This window comes from Podarcis melisellensis (genome assembly GCF_964234715.1).
Source record: "Podarcis melisellensis genome assembly, chromosome: 1".
Taxonomy (NCBI): domain Eukaryota; kingdom Metazoa; phylum Chordata; class Lepidosauria; order Squamata; family Lacertidae; genus Podarcis; species Podarcis melisellensis.
The window spans coordinates 30711818-30737630 of record NC_138528.1 but is presented as its reverse complement, the minus strand read 5'-3'; the positions used below and the strand labels follow the sequence as shown (position 1 = coordinate 30737630).

At 43.7% G+C, this 25813-nt stretch overlaps 2 protein-coding genes across 3 annotated transcripts; one reads left to right on the top strand and one right to left on the bottom strand.

The window, feature by feature from the left end:
* Positions 1 to 353: 353 nt before the first annotated feature.
* LOC309377326 (prospero homeobox protein 2-like) lies at positions 354 to 3556 on the bottom strand (the record flags this gene model as incomplete). The annotated part of the gene is made up of 2 exons (XM_081924411.1): positions 3093 to 3556; positions 354 to 1999 (listed from the first exon to the last, which is right to left on the bottom strand). Exon 2 carries the CDS (start codon positions 1878 to 1880, stop codon positions 354 to 356), a length of 1527 nt encoding a protein of 508 aa, XP_081780537.1. The 5' UTR covers positions 1881 to 1999; positions 3093 to 3556.
* Positions 3557 to 5241: 1685 nt separating this feature from the next.
* Positions 5242 to 24153, top strand: DLST (dihydrolipoamide S-succinyltransferase). Of its 2 annotated transcripts, none has more exons than XM_081913264.1 (15): positions 5242 to 5393; positions 10625 to 10661; positions 11992 to 12040; positions 12509 to 12564; positions 13539 to 13613; positions 13920 to 13975; positions 14630 to 14741; positions 15515 to 15679; positions 15955 to 16031; positions 16566 to 16663; positions 18699 to 18829; positions 19350 to 19423; positions 19905 to 19988; positions 20970 to 21137; positions 22886 to 24153. In XM_081913264.1, exons 1-15 carry the CDS (start codon positions 5319 to 5321, stop codon positions 23018 to 23020), a joined length of 1392 nt encoding a protein of 463 aa, XP_081769390.1. In that variant the 5' UTR covers positions 5242 to 5318; the 3' UTR covers positions 23021 to 24153. The 2 variants fall into 2 exon arrangements, with proteins under 2 accessions (XP_081769390.1, XP_081769391.1); XM_081913265.1 differs by having other exon boundaries at positions 5258 to 5393; positions 10628 to 10661.
* Positions 24154 to 25813: the final 1660 nt, after the last annotated feature.

Sequence of the window (25813 nt, the reverse complement as noted above, 5' to 3'; positions counted from 1 at the left end):
AAAAGAAGTGCATTACAGTGGTACCTCAGGTTAAGTACTTAATTCATTCCAGAGGTCCGTACTTAATCTGAAACTGTTCTTAACCTGAAGCACCACTTTAGCTAATGGGGCCTCCTGCTGCTGCCGCACCACTGCAGCACAATTTCTGTTCTCATCCTGAAGCAAAGTTCTTAACCTGAAGCACTATTTATGGGTTAGTGGAGTCTGTAACCTGAAGCGTATGTAAGCTGAAGCGTATGTAACCTGAGGTACCACTGTATAGTTAGAAGTAATATGCACTGGAAGGCTGGTTAATTTTCCTGAGGATAAAAAAACAACAACAACCCAATGGAAACTGAAAAAATAGTTAGAAACTAGGAGAAGCTGCAATGAACAGATTTGCCTACTACTAACAGATGCTGATGATATAGGAAGGATATATGTGTTGAAGGAAAGTACATTCCATCCATCATAGCTTGCATTTCAGCCAACTCTGCATTTGAAGCTGGAAGAGAGGCCAAACTTTCAATTTCAGCAGATTTATAGGGTGTTGGACATCGTTGGTGTCTCATGACAGATGACTTCAGTTTGATTGGTCGCCATGGCCTATCTAAGCATTCTGGAGAAGGGACAATTTTTGGAGACGGGCTGCCCCAAGGGCTATTCTGACCACATAGCAGCATTTGGCTAAAAATACTGTTTCCTTGAACTTCAGAGGTCATGACCAAGGGATAATTCACGGGTGGTACTTGGCAGGGTTTTCTTTCCATTTTTGAGCGGATGGGATAAGAAGGAAAAGCTGGAGGTTTTTCTGTAGCTACTGACATGGTGCTTTTATGGGAAGAAATCTTAGGAAGCCATTTGCTGGATGCACTTGCTGCAGCACCTGTAAATTCTCTCCCAATGGAGGAGGCTGTTACTGTGGGACTACTTGGCAGATGGGGCTGAGGGTCTGGGGATTCAGGCAATACTTGCTTCAAAACAGAGTCCACAGCCTGTGTCACCACCTGTATTAACTCACGTTTCAATATCTCTGAAAGAGCTCTGTCTTGTGAAGTCAGACTATGCGAATCTGCTGTTCTAGTTCCTTTCTCTGACCATTCAGATCCTCTCGTCTTGGGGATGCTTCTACAAAAACGATCTCTGCGATGGCCACTTGAAACACCTTGACTATCCAAGCTTTGTCCAAACTTCTCCTTCAGCAAACCCAAAGTCTTCTCCATACTTCCTTGGCTTGGACTGGAATCATTCAGCTTATTAGGCTGAACAAACCTCTCCTGTAGTTGCTTCAACTGCTGCTGCAAAATGTGGAGCTGTTTTTTCAGCTGGAGGCATTCTTCCACTTGAATACCATTTTGGCCAGCTCTTGCCAGAGAAATATCGTGTAGACTTTGCTGCTGAGGAACTCTCTGCTTTCTCTTGTTCTCTCTGTAGCTCCCCTTTACTTTCTCTAAATGGTTTTGATCTCCTTCCACTTGGATACCAGGCACTACAGGGTTTGGTGTCAGGCTCATTCCCTGGATAATATTTTCCACCCTGGCCCTCTTAGCTTGCAGGTGTTCATTATGGAACTGACTAGAGTTAATCAAGCCACAGTCAGGACTCGGGGAGGAGGCTTCCCTGGAACATGTGCCATTCCCAGCACTTTGGAACAGCAGTTCAGTTTTCTGTGAGGAAGGGAGAAGAAAGCTAGGATCTAGCTCACCGTTAGGTTCTGGCTGGCTGAGGAGATGTGATATTATGGATGCATAGTAAGAAGCGGGAGAAAAGAAACAGTCTCTTTCAACACAAGTGTCTCCTTTCTGTCCACCAGCATCTCCAGAAGTAGGTCTGTAATCATAATGATCAGCAATAGGATTCCCATTCATATCTATTTCTCCTTTGAGATGCAGGGTTAGCATCCAACAAAATAGTAGGAATTATTTGGGTTAAGGAGATTGTAATACAGGCACAACTTATGAATGCGACACAATAGGTGATGACTTTTCTTTTTTAAAAAACACCTTTGAAGGCCAGAAATCTGGAGCAGCGAAAGAAAGGAAGAGAATATATACTATCTAGTATTTTATAAAAATCACAAGCCTTCCATATGTACGGAAATGATTCTTTCCTTTATTCATCTTGTATCTCTGTTCAAATACTACAGTCTGTCTAGAGAAAACAAACAATAGAGCTGGAAGAGTTGGAAAATTCTACACCCAGCCCAAAGTAGTATATCATATATTCTAAGAAGCATCCCCCAAGAGATTCTACAGCATTCCCATTAGACTATGGCACTGCTAAACTGTTCTTATAATGAGTAAGAATTTCTGAACATTCAACTGAAATCTACCCTCCTATCTAATCACGGCATTATTTCTGGCGCTCTTTTGCACCTTCTGTGCCAATTTTGGCTACAGTGAATATGCCAATGTTGACTGAATTTCAGAAGTCAGATGTACACCAGGGTAGGTCCTTTATGGATTGAACCCCCACATTTGTGCCAATGCAAGCATGCTCACCAGTCGTGATCATGTTATATCTAAAGTTACTATCTGCAACATTATAGTCTCCTCCAGAAATCTCTAAAGAAGAATGTAAAAACACAGCTACAGCGCTGTGAGAAACTATTTCCATCAGCTGCCAAAGGTACTTTACCAAACAACCAAAACTCTCACTGCACACTGAAGACATTGAACAGTAAGACATTATCTCAAGATACTGAAATAATCTGATGCCCTTTCCAAAACAACCTTTCTCAAAAAGTTTTCTCAAGAGGAATCCTGACAAATTCATAATGACTCAGTCCTGAATTCAGACCCAAATTTCTCTGAGACACGCACCAAATGTCTGGGTACTTACTTCATCAAACTTTCTTAAAATTCCTGCAAATAGTCAGAGTATTGACACTTCTTAAATCCTTCTCAGCAATCAGACACTACCCAAATAATCAAAGTTGCTTTTTCATACCCTCAAACTGCAATTGGAAATATTTTTAAAGGAGATTCTAAAAGAAAAAAGCACAATAAAAAGGTATTGTCAGAGATATTTAAAAAAATGCTTCTACAGTCTTTCTAACTAAAATCTGCAAAGTTAAACCTCCACACGGAGATTGTGTAGCATTGACCACTTACCTTGGCTGGCAAAGGTATATGGAATGCTACTCTGTACTTTTATAGCATCTGCAGACCCGTTTACTGAGAAAGAGGGCACTGAATCACTGGTGCTGTCATTAAAGATCCCTCTAACTGCAGCACCAGTCACAGGGCTGTGAAGAAGGCCAACAGCAGCCAACCAGCTTGAGGAAGCCTATGAATATGTAAAACAGAAATGCAACCATCAGGTGCAGTTCACATGTGGGATTTAACATTTACACTGTGGTTGCTCCCAGACAACCTGTTTCTTCATTATTCATTTTGATTTGTTTGCAGGGAGATTAGATGACAGCTATTTATTGAGCATTCTTTCTTATTTGTTTGTGTGGAGGTTAGTTCAAGCAAGAGTTATTATCCTACACTTTATTGCAAAAAGCCAAATTTAGGGGACATGGGTTTGTTGTGGAAGAGCTCCAATAGCACAACCTACATTTGATGGTATGTGAATGCCTTAAAGCATAATTTGAACAATAATTGCTCTTTCAAACAAAAAATGGAAGTTACTCTCAAGTATTGTCAGCCAAATGAGGACTTGACTGACCAATTGATCAGTGCTGAGTCTCAGTAATTTCTGAAACCACCTTCTCAGCTTTAAATATAATAAAAAGATATAAAAAGATTTTTAAAAATCTTTAATTCACAGTAAGGTGGCAGATGAGGCAGAGGATTCACTTCATTGAGTCTCAAACAGCTCTGCTGCCCTCTACCAATGGAGTTCCCTTTTCTGCCCACCAAATGTATGGATGGGTGTGGAAAATCCCGAAAGGTTTTTGTTTGCCCCCCACTTTCTGCCCTAGGTAGCATGGGTGAGTGATGGAGCTGCGGATTCAGCGGTGCCTACACTGCTCTTCTTCAAACCTCACCACTTCCCAACAGGGGTTTGTATTGCTCTACCTTTCAGCCCCCCCCAAAAAAACTTTGCCACTTTGGCTAGGTGAGTGGCACTGCTGGCCTGCCATTAGGCAGAGGTGGGGCAATCACTTCAGGTGGCAAGTGTTAGGCGGCAGCACCCGGACATTCCGCCTGAGCTTCCAGAAATGCGGATGCCACAAAGCCTGTCCTGAGCTCCCTGAACAAGCCTCCTGTCTCAGGTGAAATGAAAGGTTCTGTACTGTCCACAGTGCCATTCCTGTAAAGTTCTGCGTGTGAAGCAAGGCACAAACTTGTCCTTCACCTCAGGCTGCGAAACGTATTAAGCCAACCTTGGCGGAAAGACTATCCTGTCTCGCTTATGAGCTCTCAGGCATTGGGCTGCCCACCGTTGGAAACAGGCGGCTGGACTAGATGAATCCTGGATCTTACATCCAGCAAAATAACTGTTGCGTTTACAGTGTGCTTGTGCATTAAAACATGCTGCAAAGAAAGAGCAATGACTTAGATCCAAAAATAAGGAAGGTCGTGGCAGGAAAGTTGCCTCCCTTTCCTTCCTTTTTGCAGCTGCCCACGCAAACCGCGAAGCAGATGGGCGTGCGGGGCATAGCTGTCAACTTTTCCCTTTTCTTGCGAGGAATCCTATTCGGAATGTTGACAGCTATGGTCCAGTGTGGTTAACTTAGGGAAGTTCTCAGAAGGAAAGTTTTCTGTCCAGTTCTGGCCCCTGCAGCCACACTTCCCAGAGCACAGCCCTCCTTGTTCGGGCCTCGCCTCTGCAAATGCTTTTGAAGGGGTCGCACACGACTGCAGGAATGGAGGATGCAGGGCAAGATCTGGAACCCACAGAGATAGAAAAAATTAGAGTGACAACTTGCTTAATGGAGAGTGATTCTCCTGGAGCTATATATACATATATTCTACAGTTAGAAAGATCGTTTTCGGGTGTGTGTTTTGCTTGAGGGAGGAACAGCATGCTGCACAAGCACAGCCACTACTGCTGCCCATTTGCTTCATTTGCGCTCCTGCAGAGGCTAAAAGCGGCCTTTGCAATCGACTCTGAAGCTGGACGCCGCGTGCTCCTCTTCACTCTTGTAGGGTCTACGCCGCCTGCCGCTCTCCTCGCCCTCAGAGCCGTTCTGCTCCCCGACTTCTCCTCGCCCCGCCCTCCCTTTGTGCTTCGGGGAGCCGCGATTGGTACAGCCCGCCGCGCCCTGCCCCTTTCTCGAGCCGCGGTTGGTCGATCCCAGGCTGCATCCGGCCTCCGCCGGGCCTGCTTCCGGTGTGCGCCCTGGGGCTCTTCCTGCCGCCTCCGCCGCCGCCTCTTCCTCCGCGATGCTGCTTCTTTCTCTGGCCCGGGCTCGCTGCCTCAACCGGGCGCTCGGGCGCTCGTTCTGCGCCGCTCGGCAGGTACCTCCTCCCGCAGGGCAAGACGGAGGGGCAGGTCGCGGGCTGGGGCTTCCACGAAGGTGCTGACGGGCACCAAGGGCAACGGGGGGACGCGGGGTGGCGAGGCGGGGGAGGCCGCAGTCGTGCCCGGGGGAAGGCTGCCCTGCCCTGCCTCGCCTCGCCCCGCTGCCTCTTGCCCGTGGCTAACGGCAGGCCCCGAACGGGCTGCTGAAGGCGAGCGGAGAGCGGCTCTTATCTTGGGGCGCCTCCCGTTGCCTCCGGGCCCTGCCCGTTTTCAGGGCGAGGCGAGGTCAGGCATGGAACTGAACGGCGGCCGTCGGGCACCTGGGAGCCCAAGGCCGGCAGGGGATGCTGCCGGGCGTGAAGGTGGCTCTGAAGGTTGAAGCGCAGCGCGACAGCTTGGCGACGCCTAATATCACGCGTGGCTCTTGTGCCTCTGTATCGGCGGGTGTCGTCCCCCTACAGCAGCCTACGCGGTAACCGCGAAGGTTTGTTTAGCAGGTGTGACCCCGGTTGACCTCGCACCGCGGATGTCTGCAAACGATGCCCCTCTCCGCCCGGCCCGGAAGCAGGGGTCGCCTGCTTCAATGCCGCACAGCGCATTTGTCTTGTCTAGTCGGAATGTTTATGCATGACGGGACCCTCGTTAATGATCGTTGCAAATAATTGCCTTGCGCCGCCCCCCCCCGCAGTTTTTACTTGTATGGTAATGGGCGCCAAGATAAAATGCCACTGTCTCATCACCAGTTAGCATGGTACAATAGATCTGTTTCGCAGCAATTATCTGGTGACATCCTAATTAACTGTAATTAACATTCAGCCATCCCAGTTTCCCCTTTTCTTGTTTATTACTCTGTTTGGGATGGATAGATTTGAGCAACAACAAAAAGTAAAATACCTGTTGGGGCATGGTAAGTAGGAGCAATCCTAACCAGGCAGGCACACTGGCATATTTCCAGTGTAAATGAAGCTGCATCATAATTGCTGTTGGCTGGATCATTTTCTGCCCTTCCATTGACTCGTATGGGGTGGGTTTTAGGCACACCTGCAATTTTGTTGGTGTAGGTACACTGAACCCTATACAGGATCAGTGATTGGAGGGAATTAGGATGCAATGTTTGCCCCTCTTCCTGTCCTTGACATACCCTTTTTTGGCCTCAACAGTGGTGTAACTTCTGCCAATTTAACTAACACTTTCAGCTAATGTAAGTAGATATGCCAGAGTAAGTCCTTCATGTCAGCTCATTTGGACAGCAGGGAGGGAGTGTTGGGAAATATGCCACATCGTAACCTCCTCTATCCAGTATATCTGTAAGTTCGGATTGCACAGTCAGTCTGACTGAAAGCATTTGACTTTGAAACACAGTTAACCAAAAGGCCAGTGGGAGAACTTGAGTAAAAGATGGAGATATGGATCAAGGAAGGCTGTTGTAGTTAACAGTATGTCAAATAAGGAAGAACAAAGGCACTTGAAAGGTCAGATGTGAGTGTTGGGGTTAAAGGAAAGAAGAACTGAAGTAATGGACAAACCAGTGTGGTGTAGTGGATAAGAACGGTAGTCTCGTAATCTGGGGAACCAGGTTCGCGTCTCTGCTGCTCCACATGCAGCTGCTGGGTGACCTTGGGCCAGTCACACTACTCTGAAGTCTCTCAGCCTCACTCACCTCACAGAGTGTTTGTTGTGGGGGAGGAAGGGAAAGGAGAATGTTAGCCACTTTGAGACTCCTTAAAGGGAGTGAAAGGCGGGATATCAAATCCAAACTCTTCTACTCTTCTTCTTCTTTGGCATTGTTGTAAAAACAAAAGGCAGGAATATAAGATGAATTCAAAGTTATTGATTTGAATGATGGGAAGTTTGGATTCAGTATATGTCCCGTTGAAAAGAAATGTATGCAAGATGAGTACTTCATTCCAGAGAAGAACTATGAGGGTGCTGAATTAGTGACTATCTCACTATTGAATCTTTGGCGAGAGGAGCAGCAAAAATGTATCAGTGAGCTGCCTAGAAGGAACAGCTGAAAGGAGTAGCTGAACATGGAAGGCCTTAAAAATTTGTGGACAAAACATTATCAGAAAGAGAGAGTGTATAAAGCTTTCAAGATAGCAGAATAAATGGGGAACTTGCTGTGCAGTAAATTGGGGAGGAGGTAGCTGAGAAGGAAAAGACACAAGGTTTTAATTCACAATAATCAGGTTATCATAGCATAAGAACATAACAGTCCTGCTGGATCAAAACAGAGTCCCAGCTAGTCCATCATCCTGTTTTCACATTGACCATCCTGATTCCTATGGGAAGTCTGTAAATCAGCCGTAAGTGCAGCAGTACTCACAAAGAATTGTAAAATATGCTGACAACCAATGTCATTGAACTATTTCAGCAGAGTTCAGCTTTCTCCTACTAAGGTTTTTAGGACATCTCCACTTTCACTGTCACTATCCAGAGAGAAGTGTCCCACACTAGTTCTCTCTATCCCACCATGTTTCCATTGTGTCCACCATATCTATGTTCTCCCTCCCGGGGAACGGGTCCCTTTTAAGGAATAGTGTTTCTCTTTACCAGGATAATTCTCTGAACTATTCTCTGTGATAGCAGAATAGCTGTGTGTACAACACAGTTACCCTGCCATTGAAGGCCTTGCCCACCAACATCACTTCCCTCCCTATGTTAGCTACTTTGGCCATGAACAAACATATACCCTGAGACCCAGGAGCTCATCAAAAGATTTAGTTTAGTTCCTGGGAATGAGGATTTCTGTCAGGAATGGACAGTGTGGAGGTTAAGTGGGGGGTGAGGATAGGAGTAGATTTTTAAAAAGAACTGAACCAAAAACTGAACATTTAGCTTGGAGTGAAGATGAATAGGGTTAGGGGACAAGCTCAGTGTTTCATTAAAATGCACCTGTTGCCCCCATTTTAAGGATCCCTGTAAGATCAGCCAGCTAGAACATGACATTTCTGCCCCTGAACCAGGCATATTTACTTTAGCAATATCTATAGAAAAAAACACGTGACATCTGAACAACAAACAGAGCAGTGACCTATATTGTATTTTCCTCATGTATACCACATTCTAATCTGTCTCCTTGCTAATCATGTATGCAACTTATCCACTGCTTTCTAGACTTTGCTTCATCTAGGGCCAGAAAACTTTCCCCCCCCTAAAAACGATTATATTTCAACTGAAAAAATAAAAAGAACTGACATATATATGTACACTCAAGCATTGCTATAGAATTTGTGTATTCTAAGGGTGGGTGGATGTGTCTGTCATGTTGCATAGGGTAATCATAGCCTTTGATTCAGAATGCTATGTGATCTTGGAAGTTTGGTGTTTGGAATAAAGATTACATGGATAACAACGGGGTCTGAGATTGATCAGAACCTCGCCATTTAGTTACAGATAGGTAGCCGTGTTGGTCTGCCATAGTCAAAACAAAAAAAATTCCTTCCAGTAGCACCTTAAAGACCAACTAAATTAGTTCTTGGTATGAGCTTTCGTGTGCATGCACACTTGTATCTGAAGAAGTGTGCATGCACACGAAAGCTCATACCAAGAACTAACTTAGTTGGTCTTTAAGGTGCTACTGGAAGGATTTTTTTTTGTCTCGCCATTTAGATTTGTGTCACCATATCCACTCCCTCAAACAAACATTTAAGAAGTGTTTTAATGTGTGAATAGCAATGTAGTCATGTTCATTTTGTTTCTTCTATGATTTGTTGGAATGATATGATGTGATATTAAATGATCTGTTTGTTACTCCTGGTGTGAGTAGAGTTCTTTGGTAGAATATAATATATCTCACAAGTTTTTGTCACAGCCAAGTGTATTACTTCATGAATGCAGGGCTGGTTTCCTCCAGTCTCATTTTTGTTACATTTTATAAATTTATAACGAGACTGGGAAGCCATATAACATGAAGCTTCAGTTCCATCAAGGCGTTCTGGTGGGTATACTGAGAAGGATAGAGTAGTAGCCACTACTATTCACTCTTCTTGTGCTGTACACTGCTTGTTCCATATTTCATGTTATAAAATATATCTGGGCTGTGACTTTTCTGAACCTAGGAATCTGGGCTGTGCAGTCGGGATAATACTGAAAAAAATGAACTCAGTGTAATAGCCAGAAGCTAAAATCATTAGCTGAAAATGAGTTTACAAATTATGTAGCTCATCAGAATAGGAATTTCTGCCTCATTACAGTTAATCATGCTACTGTGTTCAGGGAGCTTTATCTAGTCAGTATATGTCCTCTCAGCAATCTTTTGAAGTAAGCTATGATGATTTCCATTTTACTGACATGGGATTGATGCTGTTCGTGGATAAACAAGGATTTGAACTCATGCTTTCCACCGCATCACACTCACTGGGTGATATCCAGCTATGTCATGCACAGAGTAGACCCATTTAAATCAATTGACAAGATTTCAGTGGATCTACTTGTATGACTAGCATTGGCTATCATCCATTTTTTTCATTATATCCCATTGTTTGTACAGGCTTACCTGATGAAATCAAAAGATGAAATCAAAAGCCAGAGGCAGTTCTCATCTTAATTAAACCATTAGGCTTCATAGTAATTCAAATGGGAAGACGATGCATATTAATTGCCTGTAATCATGAGTTTGATCCTGTTACCCCATTTTGCAATATGTAGCTGTCATACCTCAATATTTAGCCATCATATTATATAAGAGAGAGGCATACAAGGCTTCAAGAACCTTTCCCTCTTGCTTATTAATGTTGCAACCCTGTACACATGTACATGGGAATAAGTCCCATTGAACTTGGTGGGGCATATTCTAAGTAGGTGTGTAGGATTGCATTGAAGGCCGTGCATTTTGTGAACATAAAGGAGAACAGCAAACAAGCAAACAACAACAACAACAAACACCTCTATTAAACTTTATGGCTGCCTTTTTCCTGTGGATGAAAAATATTTGAAAGCATAAGGCATTCGTTGAGATTCCTGCATTGCAGGGGGTTGGACGAGATGAACCCCATGGTCACTTTCAGCTCCACAGTTCTGTTATTAACTTGGGGCTACTTTCTCTGACAAACTATGGTAGTCACACCTTGCTGATGAGAAGAGGTGTCATAATAGGCTACTGAATCTGAATACAGTATATTTATTCCCTACTTTGGAATGTGGAATAGTGTGGAAAGGTGATTCTGCCTTGAGTTACTCATGACTTACTTTTTTGTATTGGTGATTGTATAATCTTTCTCTTCAGCAGGGGAGCTGTCCACAGGGGAAACATTCGCTCTCTGGTGAGTTGTTTTTTATTATTATTATAATTCGGTATCTGTCTATATTGTTATTATTAGGTGTCTTGTCTGTTTCATAATCACCGTGACAAGGGAAACCTAATGAAAACCTGGTTAAAAACTATAGTACATTCATACTGTTTTCTTTAAAGCCACAAGTGGTTTTAAAAGTAGTTAAAGATTAAATAAAGTGAGAAATGAATTCCATGTTTACCTATAATATGTTAAAACAAGCTATGTAGCATAGATGACCAGCTCGCTCAACCAACAGATTTGTGTACAAATTAGAATATTTGAAAATGACCATAATACAGAGTCAGCATAACCACCAATGAACTCCATTTTTAACCTTCCTTGGAAGCTCCCACATTAAAAGATAGATAAATGATTCCTGTTTCCTGCCCAGATACTCAGGATATGTAGGTGGATGAGCACAGTATTTTTAACCTACACCAATTTGATAAGTTTGAAAAAGTAGAGATGCTCTGATGCATTTCCCATTCACTTAAGTAGGTTTGTGCAGAAGGAGTTCTGTATGAATTATGTTCAAAATACCTAATTTAGAGAACTGTAGGTTGCCTTGCAAGAGAACGTAGAGGTGATATTGATATAACTTTTTGGCTCAGATAATAAGATGATCCCAAGCCCCCAAACATGTTGAAACTCACATCAGAATAAATTAATCCATATGACTTTACAGGTAGAATTTCTAAGATGGATCCAGTAAGTATTTGGAGTCTTGCTCATGAGGATTGTTCTGGGAAAAAGACTCATGGGACCACCCATTCTGGCATAATTTGACACTGTATAAATTATTTCAGGAACACTGTGCAATTAATTGGAATTAATTGAGCACTTCCAAAAAAATGGCCCCTTTTAGAAACGATGTGTTGAAAACGTTTTTGTCCTTTATCGAAAAAAGGAAGGAGCACAGGGTATGCAAAATTTTCTAAACATTTCTCCCCAGATGCAGATGAATTGAATGATTCTGGATGTTGTGGTGGAAATGCTACAAAAATAAAGTAAATGAATGCAGAGATCTTGTGTTTGTGTCTTTTCCATTTCTTGATAGATATTAATCTTGCCCACCTCACTGGCCAACACTTAGATTTCGGATACTGGGGCTGCTATTAATCTTTTATAAAAAACAGATAAAGGACTAGGTTGTTGAGGACTAGGATAATGGTGTGGAGACTTTTACAAGCCAATTATAATTGACAGCTGCTATTTTTACCTTTATAACATTTGTTAAACAAATTTGTCTTAGTACACGTTATTGTAATAAGCAATATAATGTAAACAGATTTCTAATTGAAGTGCTTTCTGTTTCCAGGTGTCTCTCGATGCCAGGGGTTAGCTTATGCCAACAGCAGGAAGCATTTGTAAGTATTCAACTGTAAATAGCCAATATGTTGTGACTATTTGCATGGATGGAGTGTGGCTGCTACAACCCCAGTTCCTAGTTACAGTATTGTCAGAGAGGGGTAGCTGCATTCTCTGTGTCCAAATTAACCCAGACCAGAGTAATCCACATTCTGCACCAAGAGTAAAAGAATTCTTGAACTGTGTAAATTACCTGATTTCAATCAATTTATATATTTGCATGTTTTGCATAATTTGTTTTGGGGACGACGACAAGCTAGGTAGCATCCCAGAAATATGATCTTCCTTCATTGTTGAATGCCTCGAAATAGAGTCCCTTAGGTGCTGTGCAGAATGTCATCTGCCCCGATGAGCATGTTAATTGTCAGGGCTGCTGATTGACAACCCAGTCAAGTCAGGCCAACAGATGCAAAATCTGTACTGCTTCTTGCTGGCCGTTAGTTGATCTCTTGTTTCTTGCTCTCCAGGGTAAATGGCTCCCGTGTGTTCACTGTCCGTTATTTCAGAACCACCACAGTGTGCAGTAAGTACCTGAGATGACTGCAGCTCGGGGGAGGGATTCTCTGCCTGCACATTCCCTTCCAGCCTTGTTCCCCAACCGATTCTTAGTCTAAACTAAGGAGTACAAAATGCAGGAATACAAAGTAATAGACTGGAATTTTGTGTTTTTTCTTTGTTTGCCATACTACAGGTGGTTGTGATGTAGTGTAGGTTGGACTCTGGTATATTATGTCCCTTACTGGTCGCTCCCTCCCTCTCTCAAGTGTCTCAGTTGAAGCATGATTATTAGCATGTCACCTGTGTAAAAGATGCTCTGCAAAATAGTATAAACTAAAAAAAAGTCTGTTCCCTGTCCTGAGAAGCTTATGATTTGTTTCAACAGTTTGGGAAATAATGGAGAGGCAAGAGTAAGTATATAAATATGTCCTGAATCTACTGCAAAATGACCCTAATGTTCTACTTTTATGGAAGAGGGAGAACATTCTACCTGAAGAGGCAGATTTTAAGGAGGAAAGAGAGATGACACTGTTCTGGTTTCCACATAATGCTAAACCACGATTTATTAAACTATAACTTAGCCTTAGGTGTGAGTCCAGCCCAGCAGCTTCTGTGCCAACAAACAACAGTCTAAAGCCATTGTTTGTCATTGGCTTACAAACCTTGGTTTCTTTCAATTAAGTTTAGTGTGCTGTGTGAACCCAACTCCCTTCATTAACCATGGTTTGCTTGACAACCCCACTCCAAATGCTCATCAAAGACACAAGGCAAGAGCAGCTGGGAAACAAATCAAACTTCAGAGAAGAAAACCATGGTTTGTTTTATCATCTGTGGGACGACAAACCATGGCTTGCGTGTGAATAGGTCAGTGTAGATGCTCTCGGAGATATTTCTAGATATAAGAGGTTTCTAATAATGCTGTTTGTCCATAGATTCCAGAATCTAAAATGACTGAATGTGAAGGCTTTTACTACATGCAGATATAAATTTCTTCTACAGGGGAAGAAGTTGTTACAGTGAACACACCAGCATTTGCAGAATCAGTCACAGAGGGAGATGTCAGGTGGGAGAAAGGTAAGAGGCAGCTTTTTTGTCCTCTATGGTTTTCTTGGTCTGTTGTGGAAATACACTAAAGTCGTAATGGGTGAAAGAAGCTCTGGACATACTTAGTCAAAAGGTGAAAATTGACCAAACTAATTAAAGATTGAAAGGTCAATGTAAGTCCTCTATGAAGTATGTAATGTCCAGACCCTTATTATGATTCTGCAAGTCCTCCGGCATACATGTAAGAATTGAGACTCTCTGTGAGGCATTGATGTGAGCTTTAAGAAAATGAGCTTTAAGAGTTCCCTTACTTAGGGTGGTTCTTTTCATTTTTAGCTGTGGGTGACACAGTAGGAGAAGATGAAGTGGTATGTGAGATTGAAACAGACAAGGTAAACATCTTATTTTTCTTGTATAATTAGAAATGCCAGATGATGTATTCAGTTATGCGTGGTGTGCGGAAAATAGAGAAAATGCCAATTGTGGGAAACAGGATGCCAGACTAGATAGGCCTTTTGGTCTGATTCAGCAATGTTGCTCTTTTGGGGTAGTTTCTTGATGCTCTCCAGAGTGGAGGTGGGTAAGCTAAAGACAACAGAAGATCACAAAACCTAGGCAAGGGGCACTCTTCTAGCTTTTGACTCAAAAAACTTGCTTGTTTTCAACTATACCTGCTGGGAGCTTGCATGTCCTCCACCATTCACAGAGTGCGAGTGAATCAGTTTTTATACTGGAAAGGGAGAGGCTTATTAGCAAATGCCATACCACTGGCTTCCTCTGGGGGCTCTGGACTTAAAAGGCAGTACAGTTGATACAAATAAATAACTGTACTGTTCCTTCTTGTGATGAAATGCAGAGTTGATTTCCAGTGAAATATGTATATCCCCAAGATGTAATATCTCCATGATGCTGTTTCTTTGCATGATTCCTGCAGAAAGGCCAATCCCATTCATGTATCATTCATTCCTCTTCAAGGGATAGTCCCATTTGCTTAACGTATTTCCTTTTGATGATTAGGAGAGAGCTCATCTGTGTTTTATCTGCAGACATCTGTGCAGGTTCCAGCTCCGGCAGCTGGCGTAATTGAAGCACTTCTAGTTCCTGATGGGGGGAAAGTGGAAGGAGGTACACCTTTGTTTAAACTCAGGAAAACCGGAGGTAAGTTGGGACCAGCCATGTCTGTTTCTTACACTGTCACAGCTGCGACAATGATGGGCTTTGCTGCAAAAATAAAAAAATTGGTATCTGAATGCTGTAACTGGACTGAATTGTCCAAATTCAACTTGCATAATTTGGCAGGGGAAAAAATCACAGTAATTCCCTGAAAAATTTTATGAGCAATGTGTAAAAATACAAGGGTTTGTGATTTATTGAAAGATATATAGAGAGAAGCAGGTTCTTTGAGGAGGGGTGGAAAGTGGGAACAGGTGACTCATATGCAGTTACTAAATTTGTTCCCATGGAAGCACCACACTGGGTAACCCTGCTCTTGCCAGTCAGATCTTAGTAAATGTTAGGCCTGGGAACAGGGCCTCAGTTGCTAATCTCAACGCCTCGAGCAAATTAGTGTGGGTATACACGATCCCAGATACAACCTGGTGGCAAACCATTTTAAGGCTTTAAAGGTCGCCACCAGCGCTTTTGGTTAGTTTCCAAACTCAGCTTTTAAAAGAACCTCATCTATGGACCTTGCTGCCTCCTGAGCCCGCTGCCTCTGTGCATAGCTATACCATTTCGCAAGTTTATTCTCTGGGTGCTAGCAGCCAATGAGAGAAGTGATCACCGTCTTGTTATATTAATATGGGCTCCTGACTCAAAGGGGTACTTTTCTCAAAGATACTGAATGAGCCTGCTTGGATGGTCTGTGGAAAAAATGCACCTCTTGGATTCTGTCTGCCTGTGCAACTGCCTTTCTCAATTCTTCTGTTTAGCTGCACCTGCCAAGGCCAAACCAGCAGCAGCCCCTGCACCAGAACTGGCAGCGCCTCCTCCTCCTCCTCCTCCTGCAGCAGCAGCACCTGCCCCTGCAGCACAGATTCCCACTACGATGCCTCCGGTGCCCCCTGTGTCATCACTCCCTGTGGATTCTAAACCAGGTGAGACCAAGACCATCTCTAATCCCCCTTAACCAACCTCCTTCCACCTGCATAAGCAGGGAGTTATTCCGAACTGGAGACTGCAGAACTGTCCACAGGAGAGTGTTAAAGAATGTCCACCTTGCTACCTAGCATGCATTAGGGATCATCTCCCAAATGAGTATTTCATCTCTACTTCAGATAGCCTTCGTGTTCATCCATTGCTTGCCAGGACATAAACCTTCTTCTCTCAGTCCCTTGACACATTTTTCTCCCCCCCCCCAATTTTCTTTCAGTTTCTGCAGTAAAGCCAACTGCAGCTGCTCCTGTGGCGGAACCCGGGGTCAGCAAAGGAGCCAGAGTGGAGCAAAGGGTAATTGGAAACTTCTTGCACTTATGGGGCAGTGGATGAGGGTGATTGAGGCTGAGCAGAGACCATTCTTTTGCCTGAAAAACTTCCAGTCTAAGCCTCATGAGATGCAGTGGTCAAGTTGTGTTGTACGATTCTGTGAGCAGTGGCTGAATACAGCAAAGTTTTTAGCTCATGAGCACTGCCTTTCCTACTTGTGTTATTCCTGGTAGTGATAGTCAACAATGTGAATCCTTGTCAACGTCAGTTTGCAAAACTACCTTTCCCCCATTACAGTGAAACCTTGGTTGTTGAACGTAATCCGTTCCAGAAACCCGTTTGGCTTCCGAAATGTTTGACAACTGAGGCGTGGCTTCTGATTGGTTGCAGGAGCTTCCTGCACTGAAGCGGAAGCCGTGTCGGACATTTGTGTTCCGAAAAGCATTTGGAAATCGGAGCATTTACTTCTGGGTTTTTGGCGTTTGGGAGCCGAAACGTTCCAAAACGGAGGCATTCGGGATCTGAGGTTTGACTATATCTCTTTTTGTCCCACTTCAGGTGAAAATGAACAGGATGCGTCAACGCATCGCTCAGCGCCTGAAAGAGGCTCAAAATACATGTGCCATGCTTACTACCTTCAATGAAATTGATATGAGGTAAGGACCATATCTTCAGTATGTGCAGGTAAGCCGAGATATTTCCATGTTGCACTAAGAACAGGAACTTTGGCTCATTGATCTTGTGTGTTTTGTCCTGGGATGAAGTGCTTTTAGCCAGCTCCTTGGTTGTATAGAGTTGAGGCTATTTCTAAGCAAGGACTCAGCTGTGCAGCCGGCCGAAAGGCAGGTCCTGGAGCTCTCGCCCAGCCTTAGCATCTCTCCTTGGCAGTTGGAGAACCAACTGTGTTCCATGAAGTGCGTTTGTGGGCTGAGCACTAATGGATTTGGGGAGGGGGAAGCTTATGTTTCAGCACATTAAGGAAAATGGTGCCCAAATCAAATTGCTCTATGAAATCCTATCCTGCTTCTTAAGACAAAACACGTAAATATTTGGTGCTTGGAATAATAAGGTTGGCAAAATAATCGTGATTGGAGAGGAAATGCTGCAACTTACCTCATTTTAGAGGCTAATGGAGGTGTCGCTTTACTCTGGCCTTGGGCTCTTGTTGCAGTCAGTAATCTGCTTTGGATTGATTGTCCCCTGACTTGCAAGGGCTTAGGCCAAGGCCTTTTGCCTCCCCACTGGGTGTCAGTGTCTGCTGTAAAGGCTTCTTATGATGGCTTCCTCCCCTCAAACCCTTGTGTCTTGGGAGGCGGTAATGTCTTTGGACGGTAATCCTAGCTCTAAACAAGATTAGGCAAAGGAAAACAAACAGTCTAAACCCAAAGGGGCACTTGTACTTGCTAAAAACTGCCTCTCCAAAGCCATATTGTCTGGGAGGGGGAAGATGAAGGCTATTACTTCAGTGCCTGCCTAGAATTGTCAAGACAAAGCTATTCTGTTCAATTTGGGTAGCTGGCCTCTGTTCCAGTAAGTGAATGATGGTAACTGCTACTTTCTGTACTCTGATTGAGGGCATTTTAGAGTCATTGCGTCAGAAGTCCTCCAACGTACATAGTCCCAAACTCATGTGCTTGTTAAGTGTGGCCAAAGGAACTGGAGACATGGTTTACTTTTTAGATAGTCATAAACAAAATGAGGGTCAAATTCTGTCAGGATGGATGGAGCCTGTTAGAGGCACAAGGTCCCCACTCATTTCCCATTATGCTTATTCTGAAGTTTGCTTTCACTGTGTCAATACTGAACCCAAGAGACCTATAACCTGTCTACTCTGGCTTTGTGGAGCTCTCCAAGGTGTTGGGAAGAGGTCTTCTGTACTTTCATTGGCGAAACATGTGCCTATTGGAAGCCTTCAGACAAGATATGAGCATTCTGCCCCTTTATGATCACTAGGAACTGGTATTAAGAGGCATACTGCTTTCTGTTACTGGAAGCAGTAGATACCTTTCATGGTTAGCTTTATCTCATCCTCCTTTAAAGCCATCAGGGTTAGTGGTCCTCACTGACATCTTGTGAGTGTGAAGTCCATAGTTTTGCTATGTGCACTGTGAAGAAGTTCCTCCTTCTAAATCTCCCAACATTTTAGTTTCATTGTATGACCCTCTAGCTCTAGTGCAGCAGTGAAGAACCTATAACCAGCAGGCAAATCTTGACATTTTATTCCTCCTTCGACCAGGTGTGTGGTGGTCGTCCCCATAATTTAAATATCTATAGGAATTTTAAAGTGTTCATCTGCCTGAAAGCTCATCGTCACATGGGGATACTTTGAACAGCCATATGCATTTCAGCATAGTATGCAGTAGCTTGCTTTGGTGACACCCTGAGGGTAACATTAGTAATGGTTGTAAAGTAATTGGCTGTTGTAAACTTGGGGGAGGGAGAGAAAATATTAGTAATTTTTCCACTCCTGATACACTTCTCAGAGATCAGCCAGTCTATACAGCAGTGAAACTCTTTGTTGAAACTCTGATAACATTTCTTTAAAAAATAATAATAATAAATTGCAAGCCACTTTTGAAATAAGGGTTGAGCCACTAATTAACTCTAGTCAGGAATGTGCTGCAGATCTGGTGCTTAAGTAGATACTACTACTTTTCCTAGTAGTAAATGTTCTTCTGGTGGCTTTTTCAGTAACATCCAGGAAATGAGAGCCCGGCACAGGGACAACTTCCTGAAGAAGCACAGTATGAAACTTGGCTTTATGTCTGCCTTCGTGAAAGCTGCAGCCTTTGCCTTGCAAGAACAGCCTGTTGTAAATGGAGGTGAGAACAATGGGGCAGTGTTTCTGAGATGCCTGAGTGTCGTGAGCAAGCCTCTGTGGAAGGTAGTACCATCAGACCTCATGATGAAGTCACATGCAGCAGCTGAGAGTCTCTGCACTTATGCAAAGAAAAGCAACTGTGTTGTGACAAACCCTTTCTTAGCAAAAGGATATTCACTTGGGCAGAAGTTGGTCTATGGAAAGAAATTGCATGCCCAACTCCTGCTGTTTCTTACCTTTTCCATGCATCTGTGTAAAAGAGACAAGACTGCCTATTCCTCCAAACACAGAGGACTTGAAGGAAAAGAAAAGGTCAAGGCACTTGCTCCTTGCAAGGTGGTGACTGGCGGAAACCTCGCGTTTCCTTTACACTAGGCAGATCAGCTTCCCTCCATTACTAATTTTTAGTGAATGGAAGGAAGAGATGGACTAAATCAATAAAGCTTGATTTTTGCTCCTGATTAGAGCCTTGACTCGTGATGCTGCTGTATGTAATGGCCTACTTTTCTTTCTCCATCTAGTGATAGACGATACTACCAAAGAGATTGTGTACAGGGAATATGTGGATATCAGTGTTGCAGTGGCGACTCCTAGGGTATGTATTGTGGGAACATGCATCTGGCTGATGCATGGGACATCATTTGGTTTGGTGTTCAGCTGTAAGAAATGAAAATTCAGAGACAAGCTTCTTGGCCTTGTCTAATCCTGCAGCAGGGGAGGGTGCTTGTTCTTGTCCAAACTTCCAGGGTGGCATGGAGGATCAGTCATAGGCCTAGTGAGATACAGAGGGCATCAAATTTGACTGGGGAGGGGGTAGAGGAAGTAAGCCCCCCAATCCTGTTTTAGATACACCCATAGGTGCCAACTCCTAGGGGCCAAGGCATTCCCACCCCCTCAGTGTTCAGAGGGTGTTCGTCTTCACCTCCTGGCTCCTTGTGATGTTGGGCTGCCTCAATCAGTTAAAGAAGATGGTACCTCTGGATACGCACCTCTGTCCAGTGATGACTTGCTCTATATTTGGCTCTTGCTGTCATGTTATGTATGTTGTGTTTGACTCAGAAGTTTGTTTCTTTTAGGGTCTTGTGGTCCCTGTAATCAGAAATGTAGAAACAATGAACTTTGCTGACATTGAGCGAGCAATCAATGAGTTGGGCGAAAAGGTAATGTTTCGAGTGTAAAGGGTTCTCAAGGGCGAAAACCAGGCACACATCTTTCTTAAGGGGAATCAGAAGGGGGAAAGGGGAGTGTGACTAAGACAGTGGCAGGATGAAGGTTCTGGTTCAGTAATTTGACAGAAAGCTAAAGCCAACTGCAGAGTCTCCACTTCAAGAAACCTTAAAATTCCAGGCCCAGATATATATCTAGCATTCGGTGCTCTGTGATACATCACCTGAAAACACTTGGCCGTTCTGACTAATACATGTTGATCGACAAGTTTTCTGGAAGACAATCTAACTTTTAAAAAAGTGATCTAAACTAGCAGCCATCTCCATATCTGGTTGCAGATAAAAACATTGTTTATGGTAAATTTGCAAATAAGATGAAACAGGCTAGATTCAAGTTTGTCAACAGTAATGGGGAGGGTGTTCTCAAGGAAGCATGATTTATTATTGTGGGGGGAGACGGAAACTCATCCTGCTGTGTCTTAAAACACATAGCACTTTATATGGTGGCAGAGTGAGGATAGTCCCTTCCAATGCATTGGAACCATGTGTACCTGTATTCCTTTTTTGTACACCCATAAATAATATGCTGGACAGTGCTGTGGCAAAATAAGAACAACTCAAGTTAATTTAATCTTAACTGCCATGTGTTGAAAAAGGCACATTCTGTTACAGTCTTAAGCTACCCCAGCAAAAACCCATCTATTGCTCTCTCTGTGCTTTGATCATTCTGAATTTGATAGCACCCTCAACCTTGAAGATATTTATAAGAACTTCAAAGGACTCCCCTTGTAACCTCAATATTTTCACTAGTCGTTGGGGATTCTCAGATAACTTCTTGCCTTTGCTTAGTGTGGGGAGCTTTCTGAGGTGTTCACATGCGAGTGATACTGAGAGCTGGGGAGCAGCACCCTATTTTCTCCATTACCATCTTAAGCAATTTTTAAAGTTTGTATTTCTCCCCCCCCCCCATTTCAGGCCCGCAAGAATGAGCTTGCCATTGAGGATATGGATGGCGGTACATTCACCATCAGTAACGGCGGTGTATTTGGATCCCTGTTTGGGACGCCCATCATCAACCCCCCTCAGTCTGCTATCTTGGGCATGCATGGCATCTTTGACAGGCCTGTTGCTGTTGGAGGCAAAGTATGTACTGTATGGAAGGTTAAGGGGCTTAATGGGGCTTTTAAACGTTACCTTAGCCGCTGGCAAGCCACTTTTCTGTGACTGGCTCCTGCACAGTTGAGATGACTTGTAAATGACCAGGTTGGTAGATAAATCAATATTAGAATCATAGAATCATAGAGTTGGAAGAGACCACAAGGGCCATCGAGTCCAACCCCCTGCCAAGCAGGAAACACCATCAGAGCACTCCTGACATATGGTTGTCAAGCCTCTGCTTAAAGACCTCCAAAGAAGGAGACTCCACCACACTCCTTGGCAGCAAATTCCACTGTCGAACAGCTCTTACTGTCAGGAAGTTCTTCCTAATGTTTAGGTGGAATCTTCTTTCTTGTAGTTTGGATCCATTGCTCCGTGTCCACTTCTCTGGAGCAGCAGAAAACAGCCTTTCTCCCTCCTCTATGTGACATCCTTTTAGATATTTGAACATGGCTATCATATCACCCCTTAACCTCCTCTTCTCCAGGCTAAACATGCCCAGCTCCCTTAGCCGTTCCTCATAAGGCATCGTTTCCAGGCCTTTGACCATTTTGGTTGCCCTCCTCTGGCCACGTTCCAGTTTGTCAGTGACCTTCTTGAACTGTGGTGCCCAGAACTGGACACAGTACTCCAGGTGAGGTCTGACCAGAGCAGAATACAGTGGCACTATTACTTCCCTTGATCCAGATGCTATACTCCTATTGATGCAGCCCAGAATTGCATTGGCTTTTTTAGCTGCCACGTCACACTGTTGGCTCATGTCATGTTTGTGGTCAATGAAGACTCCTAGATCCTAAATATACTCCTAGGTCCTCCTAAATATTATTATTATTATTATTATTATTATTATTATTATTATTATTATTATTCCGCCCACCTGATTGGGTTGTCCCAGCCATTCTGGGGGCTTCCAGAAAAACATAAAAACCCAATAAAACATCAGATATTAAAAACTTCCCTATACAGGCCTGCCTTCAGTGTCATATAGTTGCTTCTGTCCCTTGACATTGGTGGCTGGGTGTTCCACAGGGCGGGCCCCACTACCGAGAAGGCCCTGTGCTTGGTTCTGTGTAACTTAAATTCTCGCCATGAGGGAAATGCCAGAAGAGCCTCGGAGCTGGACCTCATTGTCTAGGCTGAATGATGGGGTGGAGATGCTGCTTCAGGTATAAAGCCTACCTATGCTGAAGCTGCTCATAGCAAAGCATCTTCCACACGTCTAGAGTAATGTTTAAAGGGGGCCTTCAGTCTAGTAAAATAGAACCATAGAATTGTGGAGTTGGAAGGGACCCTGGGGGTCATTTAGTCCACACCTGCATTGCTGCCCCATACAGGGCTTGAACCTGCAGCCTTGGCATTATCACCACCACACTCTAACCAACTGTCTAGTCTAATGATGGAGGAGAAGGAATTGAATCAGGCTGAACTAGGAGCCCTGACAAGTGCAGTAGAAAAGGACCAACTGGAAGTTTTGACCACTGTAAAATTATTCTGAGAAGATAGGGGAGTATTCTGGGTTTGAATTAGAGGGTGAGTGTGTGGGGAAAAGGTTTGAAGAGTTTGTGTCAAATTATTAAGATGTAAGAAAACTCCAGCTTGGGGTTTCGCTTTCTTGGTTATGCAGGGCAAATGTTACAAAGCTTAAAATGTAACTTGCTTAGGCTTTGAGGTACAGCGCCAAGTTGATTACAAAAGAAAATGTTCAGCTTAACAGTCTCTTTTTTCTTCCTTAGGTTGAGGTGCGCCCAATGATGTATGTGGCCCTGACGTACGACCACCGGTTGATTGATGGCAGAGAGGCGGTGACTTTCCTGCGCAAGATCAAGGCTGTGGTGGAAGATCCTCGTGTGCTGCTGCTTGACCTGTAGAGAACAGCAGCCCCCACCTGCCCCATCCAGTAGAGCAAGGACGCAGCAGCAGCAGCAGATGGAACAGAGGACATTCAGGAATCAGCAGGGCTTCATTCCAGTCATCTCCTCCCCCTAGTGGCAGGAGGTGCTTTGAAAGGAACCCCCGAGGGCAGTGTGCCACCCACCTTTCCTGCCTCTTCCAAAGATGGTTCATTTTCTTCCCAGGGCAGACATGCAGGTGTCATTACCTGTTCAGATGTAACCTACCATTTCCCCTCTTCTTGCTCCAAACAGACATAGCCTCATCTCTCGATCTTATGGGAACAGAAGCTGCCTGCTGTTTAGCTAGAGCTTCCCTCCCAAGCAGCTCTTGCTCAGAAACTCAGCTTTAATTCAGTATCATCGCGGCAGCTGTCCGAGGGGAAAGGCTGGTCTCTGCTCCACTTGAAGGGTCTAGATCTTTGGAACAGCGAAACTAGCCTGAGGCTCTCTAGGGCGATTCAATTGCTGTGCCTGATCTTACATGCCTCCAGTAACGGAGAGTAAATCTGCACTCCAGCCACCTTGTGGGTTTTTTGACCTTAACGGGATGAGGCACTCCCAGGGGATACTGCCTCCCCAGCCATTATCTAGATCCTCTCCTAGTAGTGAGGGGCAGTTCTAAGGATTGTTTTCAGGGACCTTCCTCTGCCTCATCCCTTCACAAGCAAGGAAGTGGCAGTAGCAGCTCTCTCCCTCTCCCACCTGGAAGTTGTTTCTTTCGTTCTAAGCCTCTGGTAGGGCAGAATGGGTGTCCCATCTCGCTGTCAGGTCCAGTTCAAGTTGACTGGCTGCTGGGGATTAGGAGGAGATGGCAACCTTCGGTGGCTGTCCTACGTTCCATCTAATCCTCATTGAATGGTTTTATCAACTTCATGACTGCAATGGTATGGTAATGTAGGTTGGGACTAGGTTGTCTTGTGTGGCATGTATCCTAGCCTAAGGCTTGCTGGTTCATGGGGACATATCCTTAGTACAATAGTGTGCACATATATTGTTGAGTGAGAGGGTTGCTAGTGCCTGCAGGGTTTATTACTCTTGTTCGCCGCACAGAACTTGTAATTAAAGTATTTAACATGACAGATTTTAAACAAAATAAAACAAGGAAATTATGTGTGTGTATATGAATGGGAGAAATGAAATACAGTGGGATGATACTTAGGGTAAGATGTGTTTATAAGCAATTGAGGAACACCTTCAAAGGAACAGAACCTGAGCTGAGTTTGCCCAAGTTTTTTCTGAGCTTAGTATAGATGGCGTAATTTTAATAACTCACTTCTGGGTAGCAGAACTGTCAGTGTATGTGATCTGCCTCATTCTAGATCAGTTCAGATGTAATGCCAAATCACTGGGGCTATGTGAACAAGCTCTGTCTTGACATGACCCTGCCCCGTCCATTTTATTAAATAAAAAGCCATAGCTTGACATTACAGCCAAGGCAAGAAAACTATAGTTTGCCCACAACCCTAGTTCAGACTGATTTGTCATCTTGGATGCAAGCAAACTGTAGTTTGCCTGGTTTAGATATGAAAGTGAACTCTGCATCTGTTGGGAAGATTTTGGAGTATGCCTACATTAGATGCTTTAAATGTTGTGCTGTCCCCTTAAGGGATTTTGGTAGCCAAAAACTGGGATCTTTGAAGGCAGCAGTCACAATAGTCTGTCATAGTTATCTTTTATGTAGCAGGGAAAGGCTGCTTGTTCCCCACCCCTTCAAGGCAAAATTGCTTCATACAACTCAAAACACAAATACAGTATTATTATTTAGTCAATTCCCCCAACCAAAAACAGTTTCTTCAAAAAAATATGGGAGAGACAAAGGAAGATGTCTGAGGGTGCTATGGTACCCACAAGTGTCATGTTCCTAAACAAAAAGCAGTGTAGGCGCGTCCTTCTCAGCTCCACAGTTTGAGTGCTCTTCAGATTGGCTTGAGATGCTGCAGTTGGCAATATGTTCACGGGGTGCTAATGCATATTTTTCTATTCTTGAAACATTTGATTGAAGCATAGCTGCAGTGGTATATAGGTACCTAGAAAGCTTGATTTAAACCAAAGCAATATTTAGCTCTGTGACTCGTATTGTGTTGGCTGATGTTTGGTGTACTTTCTGCCGTGCCTCTCAAGTTTTAATTGGACAGAACTAGAAAAGACTTTATTAGTCAAAAGCATCTCATAGGAGGATGAGAGCAAACTCTGTAGTTTGTAGAGGTACCTGGAGGTCTGGAGAATCCCAAGGAAATTAAATAATCTAGGTTCTCATGTATGTCCTATCAATTTGGGTACCCTTTCTAGCCCTCAACAGGTGAATAGCACTGGTAGCAACAGGGGAAGTAGTCTTACAATCAGCTCTGTACGAAGGCCTGTGAATCAGGCCCACTTTCTTTACCAAAAGTAATCACCATCCATAGCAGACATACTAATCTCAAGCAGTTGTCTTGCGAGAAGTATATACAATGTCAAGTGCTGCTATAAAGCATCAGGATTGAAAAACCTATTTATTATTATTAAGATCATTAGTTCTGGTCTGTTTGTTCTATGTGAGCTATACACTTTTATCAGCTATGATGTAAGAGGCCTGAAATGTTTTGAGATGAGAAGTCAGCTGCTGAATTTGTCCTGTGTCCATCCTATACAGTGGTAGCTCGGGTTGCAGACGCTTCAGGTTACAGACTCTGGTAATCTAGAAATAGTACCTCAGGTTAAGAACTTTGCTTCAGGATGAGAACAGAAATTGTGACGGCAGCGGGAGGCCCCATTAGCTAAAGTGGTACC